This window comes from Saccostrea echinata, unplaced genomic scaffold (genome assembly GCF_033153115.1).
Source record: "Saccostrea echinata isolate AGI-Se365-2 ecotype Australia unplaced genomic scaffold, CSIRO_AGI_Sech_v1 ptg000012l, whole genome shotgun sequence".
NCBI classification, from domain to species: Eukaryota; Metazoa; Mollusca; class Bivalvia; order Ostreida; family Ostreidae; genus Saccostrea; species Saccostrea echinata.
The window spans coordinates 8,797,613-8,818,556 of record NW_026889761.1 but is presented as its reverse complement, the minus strand read 5'-3'; the positions used below and the strand labels follow the sequence as shown (position 1 = coordinate 8,818,556).

General features: G+C 32.4%; 1 protein-coding gene across 2 annotated transcripts in view; it reads right to left on the bottom strand.

Annotated features, from left to right (window-relative positions):
• Window positions 1-19,835, bottom strand: part of LOC133185301 (synaptotagmin-1-like) — a 31,243-nt gene extending 11,408 nt beyond the window's left edge. Inside the window, exons 1-6 of one of the 2 annotated variants that reach the window (XM_061320433.1) lie at window positions 19,820-19,835; window positions 19,627-19,714; window positions 18,674-18,767; window positions 2,358-2,599; window positions 1,678-1,856; window positions 370-495 (exon numbers count right to left, since the gene is read on the bottom strand). In XM_061320433.1, the coding sequence (XP_061176417.1) occupies window positions 370-495; window positions 1,678-1,856; window positions 2,358-2,583 (531 nt within the window). In that variant the 5' untranslated portion in view covers window positions 2,584-2,599; window positions 18,674-18,767; window positions 19,627-19,714; window positions 19,820-19,835. Of the gene's footprint in view, window positions 1-369; window positions 496-1,677; window positions 1,857-1,901; window positions 2,087-2,357; window positions 2,600-12,129; window positions 12,229-18,673; window positions 18,768-19,626; window positions 19,715-19,819 lie in introns of those variants that run through there. The other variant, XM_061320432.1, reaches the window with a different exon arrangement.
• Window positions 19,836-20,944: the final 1,109 nt, after the last annotated feature.

Genomic DNA, 20,944 nt, shown 5'->3' with positions numbered 1-20,944 from the left:
TTATGATATTTTTACAAATCAATTTTTACTATAATATCTTTATGAAGTCATAGTCTAACTGGAACTGGAGTTTCCCGAGTTTGACCTCAGATTTTGTACTCAGATACATGTAATACAAACCTCATTCTTTGTGAAATAGTAGTCTAACTGGAACTGGAGTTTCCCAAGTTTGACCTCAGATTTTCTACACATATATTACAAACCTCATTCTTTGTGAAGTCATAGTCTAACTGGAACTGGAATTTTCCGAGTTTGACCTCAGATTTTGTACTCAGATAATACAAACCTCATTCTTTGTGAAGTCGTAGTCTAACTGGAACTGGAGTTTCCCGAGTTTGACCTCAGATTTTGTACTCAGATAATACAAACCTCATTCTTTGTGAAGTCGTAGTCTAACTGGAACTGGAGTTTCCCGAGTTTGACCTCAGATTTTGTACTCTCATTGTCGTCATCATGTTCCATATTGACCTCAAGTTCCTCTAGATCTGGCTGAATCTAAAAATGTACACCAAGTTCAAGGTCAAACAGGGCTCTAATTGTCAACTTAAATTATAAGTTTCCATAATTTCAAGACAAATTCTTGAAATTTTAGTTGTTTTTTTTTTTTTACCAAAATCATATCTTGATATCAAAATTTATAAGACTTTTTTTTCTAGGCCATGTAGAATTATACAATATATGTATATCTATTTCTTTTTTCAACTTCAAAAGTGAGTTGAGAACACTTGATAAAATCAAGAAATGTCTGATTTCAAATTGAATCAAATAAGAAAGTGAATGAAATTCAACCACATGCTTTTCATCTAACTACAACAGTCTTTAAAATCTATACTACACACTGAAATAAGTCATTTGTATTAAACAATATAAATGTATAAATGACATTTGACAGAGAGTAATAATTGATAGAAATTTCAAGGTAGATTGGGGGATAATTATATGATCATCCCAATGGGAGGAGTCCCCTGAAAAAAGATGAGTCTTTTTTCTCTGAAGCTAATGAGGAATGATTTTTTTTCCACGAGACTTAGATCCTAAGCACTCTCAACCTACTTATAGTCTTTCAGAGATGTGTAATGACATAATAAATTTTATCTTCTAAGCCTTAATTGGCACGCCCTTCTAGTAATTTATTTTTAGACAATCATTTGATCTGCTTTTTGTATCATAGGGATAGGTAAAATAGCAATGTTTTATAACCTTAATTTACAAAAGCAGAGTTTCTGTTTGACTTGATCATGTTGTTTGATAGAGGGATTTATTCAGCTGATTATCTATATAAAGAATGATGCAGTTTCTCTCTCCCCCCCCCCCCCCCCCACCCACCCCACCCCTCCATGCATCTTGGGAAAATGTCAAATATAAACTGATAAACTGTAAACTGTGAAATTCAAAGTAGAATGACACAAAGATTAAACACACAACAAAATATCCAAAAATCTTTCAGAAAAATAATAGCAGAACTCTGAGATAGAGTTGCAATTATCAGAGCTGAATTGTAAATAATAGGTGTTTGTACATGAATAAAAGAATCTTAAGCATGCTCCATCTGATCTAAATAAAACAATTTAAACCAAATGATGGTGAGCAGGTAGAGTCATGCGGTATAGTTAGTTGTCTGTCAGCAGACGGTGAGGAAAGCTAAGCATTCCCAGTGCTCTCTCTGCATGGACTCACGTTTTCCTTCTTCAAGGCAAATTCTAGTCCCGGCTTTAAGCTAGCCTTCAGCCCTTTCTTTCCATCCTTACTTTTGCGTTTTTTACAAATACATCTTTTACATATACAATAACAACAACACAACAAAACCAGGAGACAAGCCACTCCTATGGCAATTAGCGCCCACATTGGAAGACCCACTACAAGAAAAATAAATAGAGTTAAATTACCAATCAAAAACTTACTTTTTCTTTTTTAAGGGAGGCTCCTATCAGCTGGACAGCTTTGAGGTCCACGGGCCCCTTCAGCCCCTTTTTGCCTTCTTTCTTCTTGCGTTTTTTACATATACATCGTTTACAGACACAATAACAACAACACAAGAGAAACAGAATGGCGCCAGCTGCTATAAGTATTAATGCCCATATAGGTACTGTAAAGAATAAAGACACAGGCTCAAGGTGAAGTTAATCAAATCAATGTTTCATGAAAAATGATAAAAGCAACTTTCCTAACATGAATTATAATTTTTAAAAAAATTCTAACACACTGACAGATATTTTATAGATTTTGAAAATTTCAAAATGAACTTCGGAAATAAAGCACACATTTTCATAGATGTTGCAGGATAACCTTTGAGGTCAAGAAAATGAAATTAATTTATGACTCCAGAAACTGGTCTAAGGAAAGTAAGACCAACATACATTTGTTTAGTTCTTCTGCTACCAAGTTTTTGAGTTTATTGATTCCCTTTGGAGCTGCAGTGGTTCCCGACCCCCCATCTGGGGCTACAGTTGTGGGCCCTGGTGAGGCCCCTCCATTGGCAACTGCATCCTGCACTGCCTCCTTAGCAACAGAACCTGCTGTCGTGGCAACAACCTCAACCCCTCTCTTCACACGATGAAGAAGATCCATTACTACTGCTGGCATGTTTCAGCTTAAAATCCTGCACAAGATAAAAATTAAACATTGCTAAATTATTTTAATTTCACAAGTCCATGTATACAGATCCATTGTTTTTAATGAGATCACATGACACACCTTGTGATCTGTAATTGAATTCCAGCATTGCTGCATAATACATTTTCTAATAAAAATCCAATAAATAATCATTTGCAATATCATACAGTGTATTATAACATCACATGTCCATCTTCCTGACTGCTCTTTATTATGACTGTGTGGGATGGAAACCTTTGATAATTACTATACTAATTTGAGATTTTTTCCACTCAGCAGTTGGTTCATTACGTTACAAGCAGCGCATGTGCAATTCTAAATACATCTCTCACATTGTAATTAGACCCATGACGTACGTCTTTAGAATTGTGTGGTTAATGTACGCTTCATTTTTTAAAATTTTAATTTCTAATGTCAATGAACAGGTCTCCGATTTATTTATACAATATACGTCTTGCAGCAAATACTAGTTGAAGGCATGATAATGAACTTGCTTTTTATATTGACGTCATATGTAAAATTGAGCAGACAGTTACCAAATTAATAAATTAGTATGTCTCTGAAACTGATAATATATATTTCAATTTTAATACCAATTATATGGAGTACTTCATATCAACAGATAATGATACTTTGAGAGAGATCAACATCTTAAGCATGAAGAAAATTATTCTTCTTCTCTTCTGCAATATTCAGTGCAGTGACCGTAAATACATCAGTGTAAGAGGAGTGAATGATTGCTTGTCTATAGACCGATAATTATTTACGAATTGGTCAAGGTTAAGCTTAATATATGAACAATTGTATAGGTTTTCATGCAAAACTAGATGCGTCGTTATCACCACTCATGCCCGTGCAAGAAGTCAAAATTTCAAATGCAATATTTAGTTTTAAATTTGTATTCGAACTTTACTCGTACTTTCAATTTGAGTTGAATGTGTGCAACTGTTGCAGAGATAATGAACGGAAACTGAATGATGATAGAATGGCAGAATGATAGAATGACGGAACAGGGTAACACTATATGCCCTGGCCAATTTATGGCCGGGGCATAAAAAAAGAAGTCTCTGAGGAGACTGTAGCTCTACTGGAATGTACTTGGTGTATCTAAAGTATAGTGTACTTGAGTGCCCAAGTCTTATTGAAATTGGACCAAAACTGTAGGAGGAGAGAAGCATTTTGAATCAATTTCAGAAATTCCTAATTTTGTTAACCATATGGCAACAATATTTCTTGAAATCAATAATTGATACATAATATTTTGTATCTAGTATAGTGTACTTGTATACCAAGGCTTATTGAGAAATAAACAACTATGTTAAGAAGTTCACGGGGAAATGGACTTGGTTGGTCATGTGACCAAATCCTGTGAAGCCCAAAGGGGAAGTTATTAGGTCATGAAAGTTTGCCTAGCTCCAACATTTGAATGTTTATATTGATGTTTCACGATCAAGTTTAGGAAATATCTGTCCATAATAATTGAACAATGATTGATATTGAAAATAATCTTATTATTTTATGAGTTCTTTATATATGTTGAGTCAAAAGTGAAGGTATCATCTGTTTCAGTTTACATATCTTCAAAGGAACTTCGGGTTAAAAAGGTAATTAAGCGCTATTTTGAGTGATTATATAACTATTATGGACTTCAGTGAATGATCAATATGTGGTTATATTTAGGACCCAATTCAAGTGATATTGACCTCAACACAAAAAATAATAGCAACCTCACAAGCTCGGTCACTATCACTATCTGTGTCTTCAGTCAATATCAAATGACATTGGTCCTTATAACTACATATCGACCTACACTGAAGTCCATAACTGTATATTATAGTATAGTCTACTTGTGTACCAAGTCTTATTGAAATTGATCCAAAATTGTAGGAGGAGTAGAGTTTGTTTACAGACAGACAGTTGACAGACGCCTCACTAATGCATAAGCTCTTCTGGTCTCTGTGACCAGTAGAGCTAAAAACAAGCCATCCCACCTAATACTTCTTAATTTTCTCAAAATTAAGCTACTGTATATATAGAAGTGAGCTTGACAGATCAAATAATCACAAATGTCTTTTCAAGTTTCCTCTGATCAAAACAAATATTGATCATTGAACAGAAAATAGAATATTGGGTCCAAAACAAACAAGTCCATTTTTGCTTCTAAATATAACAAAAATTATAATAGCTTTGTTATTGTTATTTATACTAGCAATCCAATATTTATTTTTTTGCTATTTAAACATTTTTTGCAATACAAAATTTAATTGAGCAATACAATATTCATATCCATATATTATAATATCAGCTTTCAAATGTGTCAAATGGACTTCTTTGTTTGTTTACAGCTATTCATAGAACGCTGTAACTCTCAAAGTATGTACTTTACTTTTCAACCCCTTCCCCTTATTTTAATAAACTCAAAATTACAATAAAACTTCCATATTTAGAGACTACATCACGTACGGCATGTTCTTAATCCATAATCACAGTTCGCATTGACAGTTTACTGCGATTGTTCTAATTCTGGTTCTCAGAGTCCTTCTATTTATGTTCAACATCTGTTACTCTATCATTGCTGTAAGTAACAGGTTCCTCAATATTATTTCATAATGTCAAAATAATAAAATGTTTTATAGTTGTCACTTTCATAGTCTTCTTAATCTGCAGAAATTCTGGAGAGAAGACTTCCCTCCTAATACTGTGTTTTCTAAGAAATCTGAGACTCAGAGAAACCTATACTTTTTATGTCCCAGCACTGTAATGTTGTCTCACCAAATAGAGGAAAACTTTGCCTTATTAAGTGAAAAATTAATAAAATTATTTAATGCACATTGACATAACTTATACCCCCACATACATGCAGCCTTAGACCTGCACCACCATTTAAAGGCATTCTTACAAAAACTCCATAATTGAAATAATAATGCCTTTAATTACCCATCGATCCATAAATATTCTTGATAAGGAGTGTTTCAATGCAGTATATTTGTGAAAAGTGAGAACAAATGCTGCCTTTACCACTTAAGCATAAAATGCAGGTAAGATTCGGCATCCAAAACATCAGAATTAAAATCCTCTACAGTTCACAAAAACAAATCTTGTGTATATAGTTACAAATACAGTAAAACTCAGTTATATAGCAAAGTCCTGAGGACCTGTGAATTTACTTCACCATATCCATAATATATTATATCCATATAACAAATTTGTTAAAGTATATATAGCTAATTCACAATATATGTTTCTTCATGCATGACTTCCAAATTTAATCAAATACGAAACTCTTCTTGGATTACTAAAGTTTTCTGACTTATAAAAGGTAATGTCAGTTTATATTTTAAATTTTGTGATCTTAAAAAAATTTATTATAAAAGCGGCAAATATTTTTTTAAACTTCTACAGGACACAAAATCAGTTTGCTATATCTTTAAATTCATTGTATCAGAGTTTGTTATAACCATACATTTTTACAAGAAATTATTAAGAATTTTGCTGGGGCCAAAAAAACTTCACTATACCCATAAATTCATTATATCCATATTCATACTAAATGAGTTTTACTGTAAACTAAATCCTGTAAGTTAGGGCATGAAAAGCTTTACACAATACATGCACTTATAAGTCTGGCTACTGCATATAAGCAAGCGCTTAAAGTAAGCTAGAAGCAGGCCTCAAAACTGTCTTTAAACATAGCTTGCATCTAAACACATGGATGGACAGATGGCAAAACAATTATTTGCATATAAATTAATACCACTTATAGTGTGATCACTTTATGGCATTTACTTTTTCAGGACTATATGATCATGATGATTATAAGTTAAATTAAATTGTAACCCAGTAGATTTAAAAAAAAAAATACAAAACCTGAACAACTCAAGATAGTGGCACATACATACATTTTCAGTAAATACTGAAGACAAGAAATTCTATGTAACAAACATTTTTGAATCCCTTCCAGTAAAAGCATTACTACTAAATCTATACATAAAAGAAACCTGAAAACTAATTATCAAAACTAATTGCAAGTCAACATCTAACAAGAACAAAGGATTTACCATAAGGCATGTATAATGATTCAAGTGAATATATATGCATGAATAATAGAGAACCCTCTGGCTCAGACACAAGTCAGTTCAGAAAAAGTCATTTACTAAACATCCTGAACAATTCAGATCTTTCATGTATAGTCTCATGTTTCTTTGAAGGTGGCCAAATCCCTGACTTACTATATATTAGAGTGTCAATCCCCTAGAATGACCCCATTATAATAGGACTGACCTTGACCTTGTCCAAATGACATCAGTTCAGGATCCTGACAGATACCCCTTGACAATTATACCTACCATAATCTAAATTTGTGCCAAGTATGACCTTGTAATGTTTCCCTATTACAAGGTTATGGCAGTATAGTTTATCGTCAGTATCTTGAAAACAGATATCTCTTAAATACCATGGATATGGATATGTCAAAGAAGTTGGAAGTCCCGACCATTTTTTAACCTCGATATCTCAAATTCCTTGAATATAATCTTGAAGTATTTTCTAGGCCACAGTGAGTTCAAGATAATCAGGTTTGAATTTAATTTTACATTTTCAATTTGTTTGACCTTGTCTAAATTTCCTTACTTCAGAATTAGGACATACATCATTTGATCATAAAATACCTTTGTGCTAAGTATAGATAGTAACCCTCTTTATTTCACCCATACGAAAAAATGGACTGATTTTTTTTTTTTACTTCGGTCCATGTGACCTTGACCTTGTCCTAGTTTTCTTGGTTCAGGACCAGTAAACAACCCCTGATTAAAATCTACCTTTATCTCAATAGAAACAAACTTCATATATTTCTCCACTACAGAGTATTAAGATACTAAAAAAAAACAAACTTCATATATTTCTCCACTACAGAGTATTAAGATACTAAAAAAAAACTTAACATTAATGATTGCTGAGAATTATAACATACATTATATCAGAATGAAAAAAAAAACAAGAGGCCCATGGGCCACATCGCTCACCTGAGTAACTTTGGCCATGCTGTTCATTACCAGACTTCCCCCCTTGTTAATACCTATTGTGGCCCCACCCTACCCCCAGGGGCCATGATTTTAACAATTTAGAATCTACACTACCCCAGGATGCTTCCACATAAGTTTCAGCTTTTCTGGCTCAGTGGTTCTTGAGAAGAAGATTTTTAAAGATTTTTCCTATATATTTCAATGTAAAACTTGTATTCCCTACTGTGGCCCCGCCCTACCCCCAGGGGTCATGATTTGAACAATTTAGAATCTACATTACCCCAGGATGCTTCCACATAAGTTTCAGCTTTTCTGGCTCAGTGGTTCTTGAAAAGAAGATTTTTAAAGATTTTTCCTATATATTTCAATGTAAAACTTGTATTTCCTATTGTGGCCCCGCCCTACCCCCGGGGGTCATGATTTTAACAATTTCGAATCTACACTATCCCAGGATGCTTCCACATAAGTTTCAGCTTTTCTGGCCCAGTGGTTCTTGAGAAGAAGATTTTTTTATGACCCCACCCTATTTTTGTCTTTTCTTGATTATCTCCCCTTGTAAGGGGACTTGGCCCTTTATGTTAACATTTAAACTCCCCTTCCCCCAAGGATACTTTGTACCAAGTTTGGTTAAAATTGGCCCAGTGGTTCCTGAGAAGAAGTTGAAAATGTGAAAAGTTTACAGACGGACGGACCGACAGACGGACGGACGACGGACAACGGGTGATCAGAAAAGCTCACTTGAGCTTTCAGCTCAGGTGAGCTAAAAAGTTTTAAATGACATTGACGTAGTTTTTAGACTCTAAGATGATTTCTGTAGATAAAAATATGATATGGATAAACTTCCAATCATATTATGATACAGCTATATGAGAAGGGTACTATTATTATATTAAATGTGATATAGATCAATTTTGAAAAATAAATGTGATATCTTGAAAATGGCATGACCAAACCTCATTATGTCCATGCAATAATTAGGTATATATTGATCCACGAACATGATACATTTATTTATATATTGATCCATGAACATGATACATTTATATAAAAAATTATATCAATTAGGCCATATAAATTTAAAATTTAGATTCTCATCCTAATTTGCTAAAAAATTGGGGCGGGTGGGCGGATTTTATTTTTTATTTTTTATAATTGAAAGTATCAACAAAACATTCGTACACGTAAATTTAACATATGTTAATGCCAATGTGAATAGATTTTATTGTTTTCATATTCTTTTAAATATCTACAGAAGATTCTTGTTATAGAAAATTAAAAATATATATAACGTTAGTTTTATTAACAAATTATCAAGTACACAGATACGGCACACGCCAAACAAAATGAGGTGCTGATCCTAATAAATTGCATATGCATGTTTTCTCATCGGCCTTTTCCCAAATACCTTATAGTTTTACCAACAACTCCTGTTCTGTGTGATATACAGATATCACAGATTTACACTGTCCTGATACATTCAATCGTTCTTGAGACTTGACATGTTCGACATTAAAATATATCATATTTGCAAAACAGGATTGTGTATATCTGTAAAATAGTCTACTGAAAAGCCTAGGCCTGAACAGTTTTAAGATTTAACATTTCCTTAGCACTATTATTCTCTAAAGTCTTTGGACGATGTTTTATTTTTTTTAATGCAAAATCACATACAACTGGAGATCGTTATTTAAAACTTGATCATGACCATGTGTATTTTCTTCGTCTGTTTTTACTTGGTTAAAAATCTCTTTAAAAACTTGCCCATGCCAGTGATGGTATCTAGATGTGTTTATATGTTATTTTTGCTTTTCTGCCTTCTCTTTACTGACAAATTATCTTTTCCTTACATATTTAAACTGCTTTTATTGCCGATTTTTCTCCATTCTTCACATAGTTTTTTTGCTATAAATAGCGCCACGCGACTTTTAATACAGACGGGAGATAACTCTTAAATTTTGACCCAGATTTTTGTTGAATAAAAATACATGAAAATAATGCGTTTGGCACCCAAAAAGCAAAATAAAAAACAACGGGCGGGGCACTTTGAGAGGGGCGGGCGGGGATGAGAATCTAAAGATTAATTTTACCTGGCCTTACAAGCATTATTTACGATGGTCTCATAAAGTCTTTAAAGTAATGATATGCATGATTAATGAAAGTGTGGGTTAAATTAGGAGTTATATCCACAGAACATAATAAATTTAAAACAACAAATGTGGTTTCAATGGCCGAGAAAAGATCATAGTTTACAATTATTTTTTTTAACATTTTAATGTTTTAGCAAAATGTATCTGTGTACATAGTTACTGAAAGTAAGCTTTTCCAGTATTCAGGGCAAGGTCACAAGGAAGGTCATGGTCACTGACTTCTGGCATGAAAGTCAACATGTGCCAGCTGACCAAGATGCATTACGTAAAAGTTGATGCTGATAAAGATACTTAAGTAAATTAAGCTTAATGTTGTGTCAAATTCAGTGGAACTAAAGCTAGGTTTTCTGGTGGTTGGAATCAAAATTATGAAATTCCTTGCATTGATCAAGAAAATGAGAAAAATGCCAAAACAAGATGTGTGGTCAAAATCATAAGAAAAAGTCAAACAAGACTATACAGTCAAACCTGTATTCTTGAGTTTGATGTCTGAGGACACCAAACATTGAGGTTAAAATACTTCAAGAAAAAGTAGTAGGGGCTTATTAAACACACTTCATATCCATATTGTATTTGAAATATTGAAGTTCAACAATATTGTTTGATTTTGTAATGGAAATAAAACACCCTAACATGAGTCTTGTATATCTAGAATTTAACCTTTCCATGATCTGACCTAATCCTATTATTGACATTGGGAGTTGATCATCTTGTTTTCAACCAAAGACACACTGATCAGATTCTGACTCGAGATAATTTTATATGCACTTACAGCACTAAAAAAGTTCATAACAAATGTTAATCTTTTTTCTAAGACACAGGACACAGATATGACCAAATCCTATTTTTTTCATTTCAAATAAATTTTTATTGTGATAGTCGAGCATTTCCTTCAAAATGAAGAATTTGCAAGTGATTATAGAAGTGGCGAGGTTTTACTTATATATAATGTGTGGTGTTATTTTCCTCTATCATTTTAGTTTTAAGCCATATACATCATGAAATATGGAGATACATGTAACAAACAACTAGTATATAAACTTGTAAGTCCATTCAAACAATACAGATCAGGAGCAAAGCAAACATGGACCTCTAAAACATCAGAGATGGGATCAGGTGCCATTTCAGAGAGTTTTTACTACATTGCCCTTCATATATGGATTTCAAGTAAATTATTCAGAGCTATAGAACAGAAAGGAATTTTAAGCAGACATCTGATCACTCTATAGTTCTATCCTGTAACCCTTGTCTTGTAAAAGATGAAACAATCAAGTCGTAAATAATTCATCTACAAAATTCTCTGTTTTGTACTGACCTACTGAGATTAACCAATATTACATAGACATTGTGTCTACATCTGTTTTTGGAAAACCTAATGTGGTTCTAAAAATACTTCCAAATCTGCCTTCAGGCCATGTGCACCAGAAAGATCCATACAACATGGTCATAGGTTTTATGTAAAAATGACTTTATAATTTATTTACTGTATATATACTCACTTATAAGTCAGATTTTTGGTAGTTAAATTTTGGTCCAAAACTCCAAGTCTGACTTATGAGTCCTTAATTATGTAGGAAAAGAACATCTTAAGTTACCATATGCATACCCACAAGTACAATTGCTTAAAGATTTAATTTTCAATAATTTTACTTTTTTCAAAGTATATCATTATTAAAATTGTTGATAAAAGATCAAATATCGATGGTATACCCCATAACATACAATGTACCTTGAAAAACAGGTAAATGCAACAAAACATTAATCTGAAATTCACAACTGATTTTGGAAAAAAAAAAAATGTACCGACTTATAAAAGGGTCAATGTCAAATTCTTCCAAAAGAATCTGAAAAAAAATACAATCGATTTACAAGCCAACCAACCTATATGTGAGTAAATACTACAATAATTCATGGACAACTTCTTAAAAACAAATTAAAGTATATATATGACAAAACGCTGAAGGAAAAAAAAGTTGACCAAAAAATTCATAGATCACATGCTATAAATAGATTCCATAGGAATTTTTGCTGTTGTTCATTCATGAAGAAAAATCAACAAGAATAAACATGAAATTTTAAAACAAAACAAAATTTAAAATTCTCAGTGATAATATATATATTGATCGTTTTCCAACTTTATTATATATATACATGTATAACTGCGACTTTTGAATCTCTTATTCACAAATGGTACAGAACCTAAAGCCCCTGTGGCTTCAGCATACAGAGGGTTCCGAAAAGCTCCAAAATAATCAATACAGTCATGGAAGACTCAATCCAAAAGGAATCAAAATATCCACCATTATTCATAAGCTCTACTCTTATCCCTAAAACTATAGAATACTTACAGAAGATAAAAAATAAGGAATAAGTCCAAAGGTAATTTTAAAATCCACTGTAAACACTATTTTTCCATCATAACAATTCTCAGTGTCCTCATCACCGCACAGTTACACAGCCTCCAAAGATTTCTGAATCAATAAGCAGCACAGAATTGTGGGATCAATATTTCACAATTGCATTATGGGTAAGTTGAAGTATTGACAATTTCCAGCATGACGGTTTTCCATTATAAGGGTTATATTTAGCTTTCATACAAGTCCAGGACACAAAGAACAATTAAACTTGCCATCTAAGAAGAATTTTACAACATTCTAACTATGTTTTACCATAAAATTTAAAACCCTTGACTTCAGCTGACATTCACTCAGAATTTTATACTATCTGATCCTCTTTTTCTTTGAAAACATTTTTCTTGTTTTCTTTCTTATCTTCAATTTACTTTAATCAGTTTTTTTCAGTGGTTATAAGCAATATTATCTGCATATATGTACTCTATATTTTATTTTTTCTAAAATGAGTTTTTAACTATACTAAGAGTCATTTTCTTTTTTATAACTTGTAAACCAAGCCTTAATTCGCAATGTTATTGCCCCCAGCCCACTCCATGATGGTGACTATTTTGCTAGCAGACCTCAGTATTTCTCTTGTAAATATAATATACATGATTGTACATCATTTGTTAATTTAGTCATTTATGATAAAAAATAACCAGAAGTCTCTGATGAGACTGTAGCTCTACTGGTCTGTACGTATAACAAAGGAAAAGTAGCACTTTGATTTGAAACTTTGCAACAAGAAACAATAAATAGAATTATGTATCTTAATGTAGTCTACTTCTGTGCCAAATTAAATTGAAATCAAATGAAAACTGTAGGAGGAGTAGCATTTTGAAAGTATTTCACAGAAATTTCTATTTTTAGTAACCATGACAACACCATTCACTGAAATCAAAAACCGAAATACATATTATGTATCTTAGTGTATTCTTATTGTGTGCCAAATTAGACTGTAATCAGACCAAAACTGTAGGAGGAGTAATGTTTTAAAGGAATTTCACAGGAAATTCTATTTTTAGTAACCATGGAAATACCGTTCATCGAAATCAAAAACCGATGCACTAAATTATGTATATTAGTGTAGTCTACTACTGTGCCAAGTTATACTGAAATCAGACCAAAACTGTAGGAGGAGTAGCGTTTTATAGGAATTTCACAGAAATTTTTATTTTTAGTAACCATGACAACACCGTTCATCGAAATCAAAAACCGATGCATTAAATCATGTATCTTAGTGTAGTCTACTTGTGTGCCAAGTTATATTGAAATCAGACCAAAACTGTAGGAGGAGTAGCGTTTTAAAGGAATTTCACAGAAATTTCTATTTTTAGTAACCATGGCAACACCGTTCATCGAAATCAAAAACCGATGCACTAAATTATGTATCTTAGTGTAGTCTACTTCTGTGCCAAGTTATACTGAAATCAGACCAAAACTGTAGGAGGAGTAGCGTTTTATAGGAATTTCACAGAAATTTCTATTTTTAGTAACCATGGCAACACTATTCATCGAAATCAAAAACCGATGCATTAAATTATGTATCTTAGTGTAGTCTATTTGTGTGCCAAGTTATACTGAAATCAGACCAAAACTCTAGGAGGAGTAGCGTTTTAAAGGAATTTCACAGAAATTTCTATTTTTAGTAACCATGGCAACACCGTTCATCGAAATCAAAAACTGATGCACTAAATTATGCATCTTAGTGTAGTCTACTTGTGTGCCAAGTTATATTGAAATCAGACCAAAACTGTACGAGGAGTAGCATTTTGAAAAATTGTTTACAGACAGACGGACAGACAGACAGACAGACAGACAGACAGACAGACGGACGGACGACGGACACCTTACTATTGCATAAGCTCTTCTGGTCTCTACCAGTAGAGCTAAAAATTATATAGTATGTTTTACCATTTTTATCATTGAAAGAAAAGTGTTCTTTTCCTATCTCAATTTAAGGCAACATAGCAATTTGTATCATTCAACTTACTTACTCGCTAATTTAATACTCACTCAATAAGACACAAATCATTTGGAGATAAATACAGAAAGTTAACTGATTAAAGTAATGAATGGGCAAGTTCAGATAACTGAAATCAAATAATGAAGTAAAATATTTTACCACGTATTTAAACATTCATGTAAAAAAAATTGTTCAAGTTATGACTTCCTGAATGAATATCCAAAGGAAAACGAAAATCTCCAGGAATAAAACTTGAATTAAATTGGTCTAAAATTACACAATCAATACTAACAAAGACATTTTTTCTGTTGAAATGCAACCTTGAATTCCCTAGTCAAAAGAACAACAAGGCAGTCATGCAATATTGTAATTTAATATATCCTCTTTTGGAATAAATATTACACTAGAGAGCTAGAGGCTAACAGTTTTCTGTAACTGATAATGAGAGGAGCTTGAGCCAAATACAGAAGTCATTGTGTGACCTGACCACAGAAAACCAGTAGCCATCAGCACCTGTACTACATTATGGAAAATAGAAAATCAATGTTTCTCACCTAGAGAAGGGACACATAAAAAATGTAATTAACCATTATTATCAAAATCAATACTAATCCAATATATACCGGTACTGCTTGTCTGAAATGGACATTAAATTGATCTCGCAATAAAAGAATTATATCTGTCATAATCATTTATGTTGGAACAAAAACACAACACTTTGTGGAATCCATTCATTTTATGAAGGAATCTATATTTACAGTATCCCATATTGTGTTTTTGATATTAATACATGTAGTTATAAGGCTCCCCACTTGATCTTTAAACCTTGAATGGTGTCCCTATAGCAACACTTACGCAACATTGGGTATGATGAATGCCCTGCAGCAGAAACGGGGATAGCGACTGACAATTCAACAAAAGAACATTCCCCGTATATTCTGTATAAGTCTGAGAAATTAAGTCCCAGTAGTTACAGACCATCATCAGAATATAAATCTGGACTTCATTAAAAAATGGAAATTTTATACACAGAATTTCAAATTTATTTTAAGTTAATTAAAGCAGGAGACAATACCATAAACTTATGAATAAAATAGTACTTATATAATCTTGCAGAATCAAGTTTTTCCATTCTTTACAAATTTCCTTGAAATGATGAGATATGGTCATTTCAGTGTCAATTGCTGCAATTCTACCTATAGGAATGCTTCCTATTATTTATAGGCCTAGTATATAATTTATAACCTTCTCATGTTTCTTTGCTATAAACCCCTGACCATGACAAAAATTTCCCTTCCTCTTTCAGTAAAATATCTTTTACTTAGTACCTATACATTGTGATCAAAGAAAATCTTTGTCAAGTATGAGTTTGTAATATATACTGTAGATCACCAAATTTTTAGACACCTTATTTTTCACGACATAACTTTTTGGTATTTTTAAGCAATAAGGCAAAATTTTCATGATTCTGGTTATTGTATAATTCTGATAAAAAAATATGCGCGATAATAGAATTTTCACAAGGAAACAGTCCCGCATTATTACTTGAAAATAAAGTTCTTGCAAATGAAAAGTGATTTACAGTATTCTCTGTTTACAGTATTCTCTGTTTATAACTTGTTGCCAAAGTAGAATCTTGTGCTTATATTTCTGATTGACTCATCCTAAATAAACTCTTGATCACAAAAACCAATTAAAGGTGCAGACAAGGACAATTTGCCCTTTGATCTATTTATGGTAACAGAAGCTGCACCCTTTCACCTGATGATCCTCTATAAATAATTATAGCAATTCCAGCCAAACTCCTATGACTCCATAAGCAACATCATCTGTCTCTGCTCCTTTTAAGACCAACCCATGATACAGTGTATGAATATTCCAACATAAAGCATTCTCAAGTTACTCAGTAGAGAAAAACTCTGTTATAGTAACAGGATATTTTTAGATTAGGATGTTAGAATTCCCTTTGGCCAGAGAAGAAAGAGGGTCTAGGTAAAAGATGTCTATAACTTTTTTTCCTTACACTCCTGGATTCATTTTATATCATAAATTTGTCAAAATTGGTAAAACCATTTCATAGATAATTAAGACTTTTAATGTTTAAAAAATGTATCACACAGCATATTATATACACATGTAAATAGCAAAATGTCACCAATGTGACTCAATCAGTTTACCCCTAAAAAATACCCAAGAAAACAGCATAAAAAATTCTGATAATCCATTTCTGAATCAATAGAATTTACAGAAAAATAAATTACTTAATATCATCTACTATGTCAGAATTAAAGCTTTCACATAAATTTCATCTTTTCTTGTCTACTTTTATGGTTCATGAAAAGATTTTTAAATGACCAATCATATATTTGTGTTTTTTTTCCTATTATCTCCCCTTGGAAGGGAACGTGGCCCTTCAATTGAACAATTTTGAATTCCCCTTTACCAAAGAATGCTCCTGCCAAGGTTCTAGAAGATGAAGTCAAATAATGATCAAACTTTACAAATGGACAACAGGTAATCTGAAAAGCTGAGCTTACGGCTCAGGTGAGCTAAATATCATACTAATAAACCATGTGATAAATGAAGATTAATTTTTCATGACAATAATGAGGTAACCTTTTCTTATATTAAATTAACATTCAATATCAGCATGATTTGTGGTATATTGTTTGTGAAAGTATTATGCAATTTTGTCCACTTTATTTAAATAAACCATTTAAATTACTTGTTATTGCCTTCCAATATGAATTAATTCTGGGGATAAGTAAAAGTATTATGCAATATTGTCCACTATTATATTGAAATTAAAATTAGACGTTATTGTTTTACAACATGTGTTAATTTTCGGATATGTTGATTTAAAATGATTGCGAATATTAAGTGGAAACTTGTGATTAAATTCTAACATATAAGTCTGCTCTTATTATCAATAAATTAACACCAGCTAAAAGATAAGTAATATGACATGATATAGAAGAATAGAAGACAAAACACAAGCACAAATTTATCCCTAACTTACAATCTTAAAAACAAATTCCTGGGAAAACATGTTTTCTCTTAAAATGATAAACCTTTTTTTTTTCCATTACTTTAACGTACAGTATTTTTCTTGTATCAAAGAAACCAGGGGAAATAAAACTACAGTCAAATCTCGTTATCTTGAACTCGACCAAAATTTCTATTTTTAGTAACCATGGGAACACTGCTCATCGAAATCAAAAACCGATATACAAAATTATGTATCTAAGTGAATCTACTTGTCTGCCATTAGTTATATTGAAATCAAACCAAAACTGTAGGAGGAGTAGCATTTTGAAAAAATTGTTTACAGAAGGACAGCTAGACAGATGAATGGCAGGACGGACGACGGACACCTTACTATCACATAAGCTCTTCTGGTCTCTTTCCAATAGAGCTTATAAAGTGGTTGGGACTGCTGACTCACTTTGACATATATCCCTGATATTGGAGATACCGGGTATTGGTGTTTGAGATAATTTAAATGAAGTTTTCTACTGTATCTTCTTCAGTGGATTTTCAAAAATGTTGAACCTAACTTGAATAACTTTAAAACTCTAATTATGGAACTCTACTCACAGTAGATTATCAAAACATCAAAAATCAGTTTCATGAAAATATTTTTGACCAAAACAATCACAAAATAGTCAATGTTTTAATTTTATAAACTCAATAGATAAAGTTATGAAAAATATTTTAATTAAGGGTCATACAAATAACTCAAATATGGCCCCTAGGAGCGAAAAATATTGATATTTTGTTGCTAAGAACCTGAAATGAAGATTGCTTTAAACCTAGTCTATTTTGAACTATAATTGACTGTGATAGAAATTAATGGATGAATTCTGTGTGTTTCCCCATTTAGATCCTTGTTGCAAAAACAATGAGTACAAGTCAGTCTATCTTTGGCTTTGATCATCATACACAAATATTTGACTCATGTATTAGATAGTATACAAACTGCGTAGTTTACTAGAGAGTGTAATCTTTTTGTGTTTTCTGAAGCATTAAGTATAATAACTATAAAATTAATCAAAAATAATCAATTAAATAAGTATATACATTCAATAAGCATTGTGATTACTTTTTTATGGCACCCAAAATTAATTCTTATTTTGAAACAGAAAAAAATTAATTAAGAGCATTTAATCATGATAGCTATTGCATTCTATTTAGTGTCACCCAAACAAGGATGGCTGTATCATACATGTTGGGTTCTGAGCCTACTTTAGAGGCAATTAAAAAATTCCACTTTCATAATTGGGGAAGGAATTGCAATTTGTTTCAAATAAAGTTTAAAAATATTTGTAATGATGACACGTAACAACTTAAATCTTATATGTTTGTTATCCCTCTAAACTTTCCCCCCTATAAATCTCTATCACCAAAAGCCACTCACATATAAGTAAAACTTGATATTCTGTTTTTACATTAACAAACATCTCATGGCCATGCTTAACTTTCATACATCAAAAGCAATATTATTGTAGTAAATTGTAAATACCACCCCCTCACCTATAGTCAGCTAGTCGTCATGGTGACAGCTCCTCTTAACCAATCAAAAGGTTTCTAGTTTCTGGTTTCTGTTTCAGGAAGAAACTTTGAAAATCTGCAATTAAGAAAACATATAGGATAACTGCAATCTTTATTGTTCTGCTTCATCCCTGGAGAACATGAGCTATTGTCTTACGATATGGTTTAATTTATTTCTCTTCCTTTTTTATATTCTATGGACAGAGAGATTTCTCATCTTGTGCAATCACAGAAATTTCTATGGCTTTGATATAACTGACAGAATCTTGTCTCTGGAGTATGCACAGACAAAGCATTAAGACGAGGCCCCAGACAATTACCTAGGATATTACAGTTCCTGTTAAATATGACAGATTTTCAGAGTTCAGCAGATCAATAGCAGAGAATCTCATGAAGACTTTATGATGCTGATCGATTCAAAGATGTCTCAATCAGTTACATAACGACAGAAAAAAAATCAATAGACATCTAGAAGAAAACCCACTCAAACATACAGAGCAGGTTAATTAATAACCCTTATGGGTCAAGTGTACATGCAAATGCTTGTACTCATTTGTGTAACTAAGAGAGGAGAGAATTTAATTAATTTTTTTTTCATTACCTAGCTTATTAACAAAAAATGATCAAGGAGATCAAATTAGTTGGTATCTAAAATTTTAGGAGAATTAAAGCATCATTAGAATTGAATTACCTAAGAGTAATTACAGTAGCTACCGGTATTAAATACCTTTTCTGTATCATGTATCATAATGAATGTTTTCATCCTCCACTAACAAAACTACGAGCATCAAAGTTTTTGGTCTGACACTTTGCCCAGAATCAATAAAATGTAAGTATATATTATGAGGGCCCCCTTACTAATACAGCCTTTATAAAAGATATCAGTTCCATCAATACACGTATACCAGTTAATCAATATATCACTGGTAAATTACCTTGAGGTTTCCGTTATGGTGTAGTCCACATTCAGCCAGCAATGTCCCAGGAACCATCCACTGTTGTTTTGATTTCTATAGTTTTCATCTGAAAAAATTCAAACAGGATATCACAACAAATGAGACTTATTACTGATGCTACAATGATCACAGAGAATGTCTCCAAAAAATCCACAGGAAAACAAACACGTACACAAGATCCAATCATATCATGCCCGACATACAGACGTGTTATTTGGAAACCTTGTATTATTTAGAAATCTCATCAGGATCTAGTGACGTATTTCCAAAAAGGACGACAATGCTTGGTTTAAGTATTCACAGGTGATCAGCCAAGTATACAAACACCTAAAAGGCATACGACCTGGCTGGTCTTTAAATAAAAGTTGTGGGAGTATGTATACGAACATATGAGCAGATAAAACTTTAAATCTCTGTCTTTCCTATTGTATATCCTTTTCAACTTATGAGTTCAGTAACAGTCTACTTAACTACATAGGTTATTCTATACTTATCTAAGTGAATAAAAAGTAAAAATCTAAGCTTAATACTGTGTTTAGTTTTTAGTTTAATTAATATAAAATGAGTATATAAGTACAGTCCACCAAGATATGGAAATGGATTAATTATCTTCAGAAATAATTCCCAATCAAGAGAAACAGACATAAATTCTGAAGGGGGTACAGTAAACAAAGTCAACTCATAATGGATGGAAAGTTTTTGATGTATATAAAAATTATACTAAAACAAAAGATGTTTGTGAAACACTTATTCCCCCCCCCCCCCCCCCCTTTGCAGAGATAATGAACGGAAAGCAAATAATTGGAATTTTTCTAAGTCCAAGGGGCATAACTCTGTCAAGAATTGCTTGATTGTATCCAAAACAGAACTTGACCTTGATATTCTTATGATAAATCTGTATACTGAATTTCATTTCAGTATGTGCAACCCCTGCGAAGAAAATGAATAGACACTGCAAATAATTGGAATTTTTTTAAGTCCATAAGGGGCATAACTCTGTCAAAAATTGCTGGATCGTTCCCAAAACAAAACTTGACCTAGATATTATGATAAATCTGTATACCAAATTTCATTTCAGTATGTGCAACCTCTGAGAAGAAAATGAAAGGAAACTGTTGGTTTCAGACAGACAGACTGACCGCTAGACAGCAGCAAAGCAATATATATGCCCTCCCTTCTGTGTAACTATGTAAACTACAGCATCCTTCTACATTCAATGTTGACAAAAACGTTAAAAGAACAGGACCAATAGCCCCTCACCTTAAGCTCTACGGAAATTATACACACACTGAAAGTT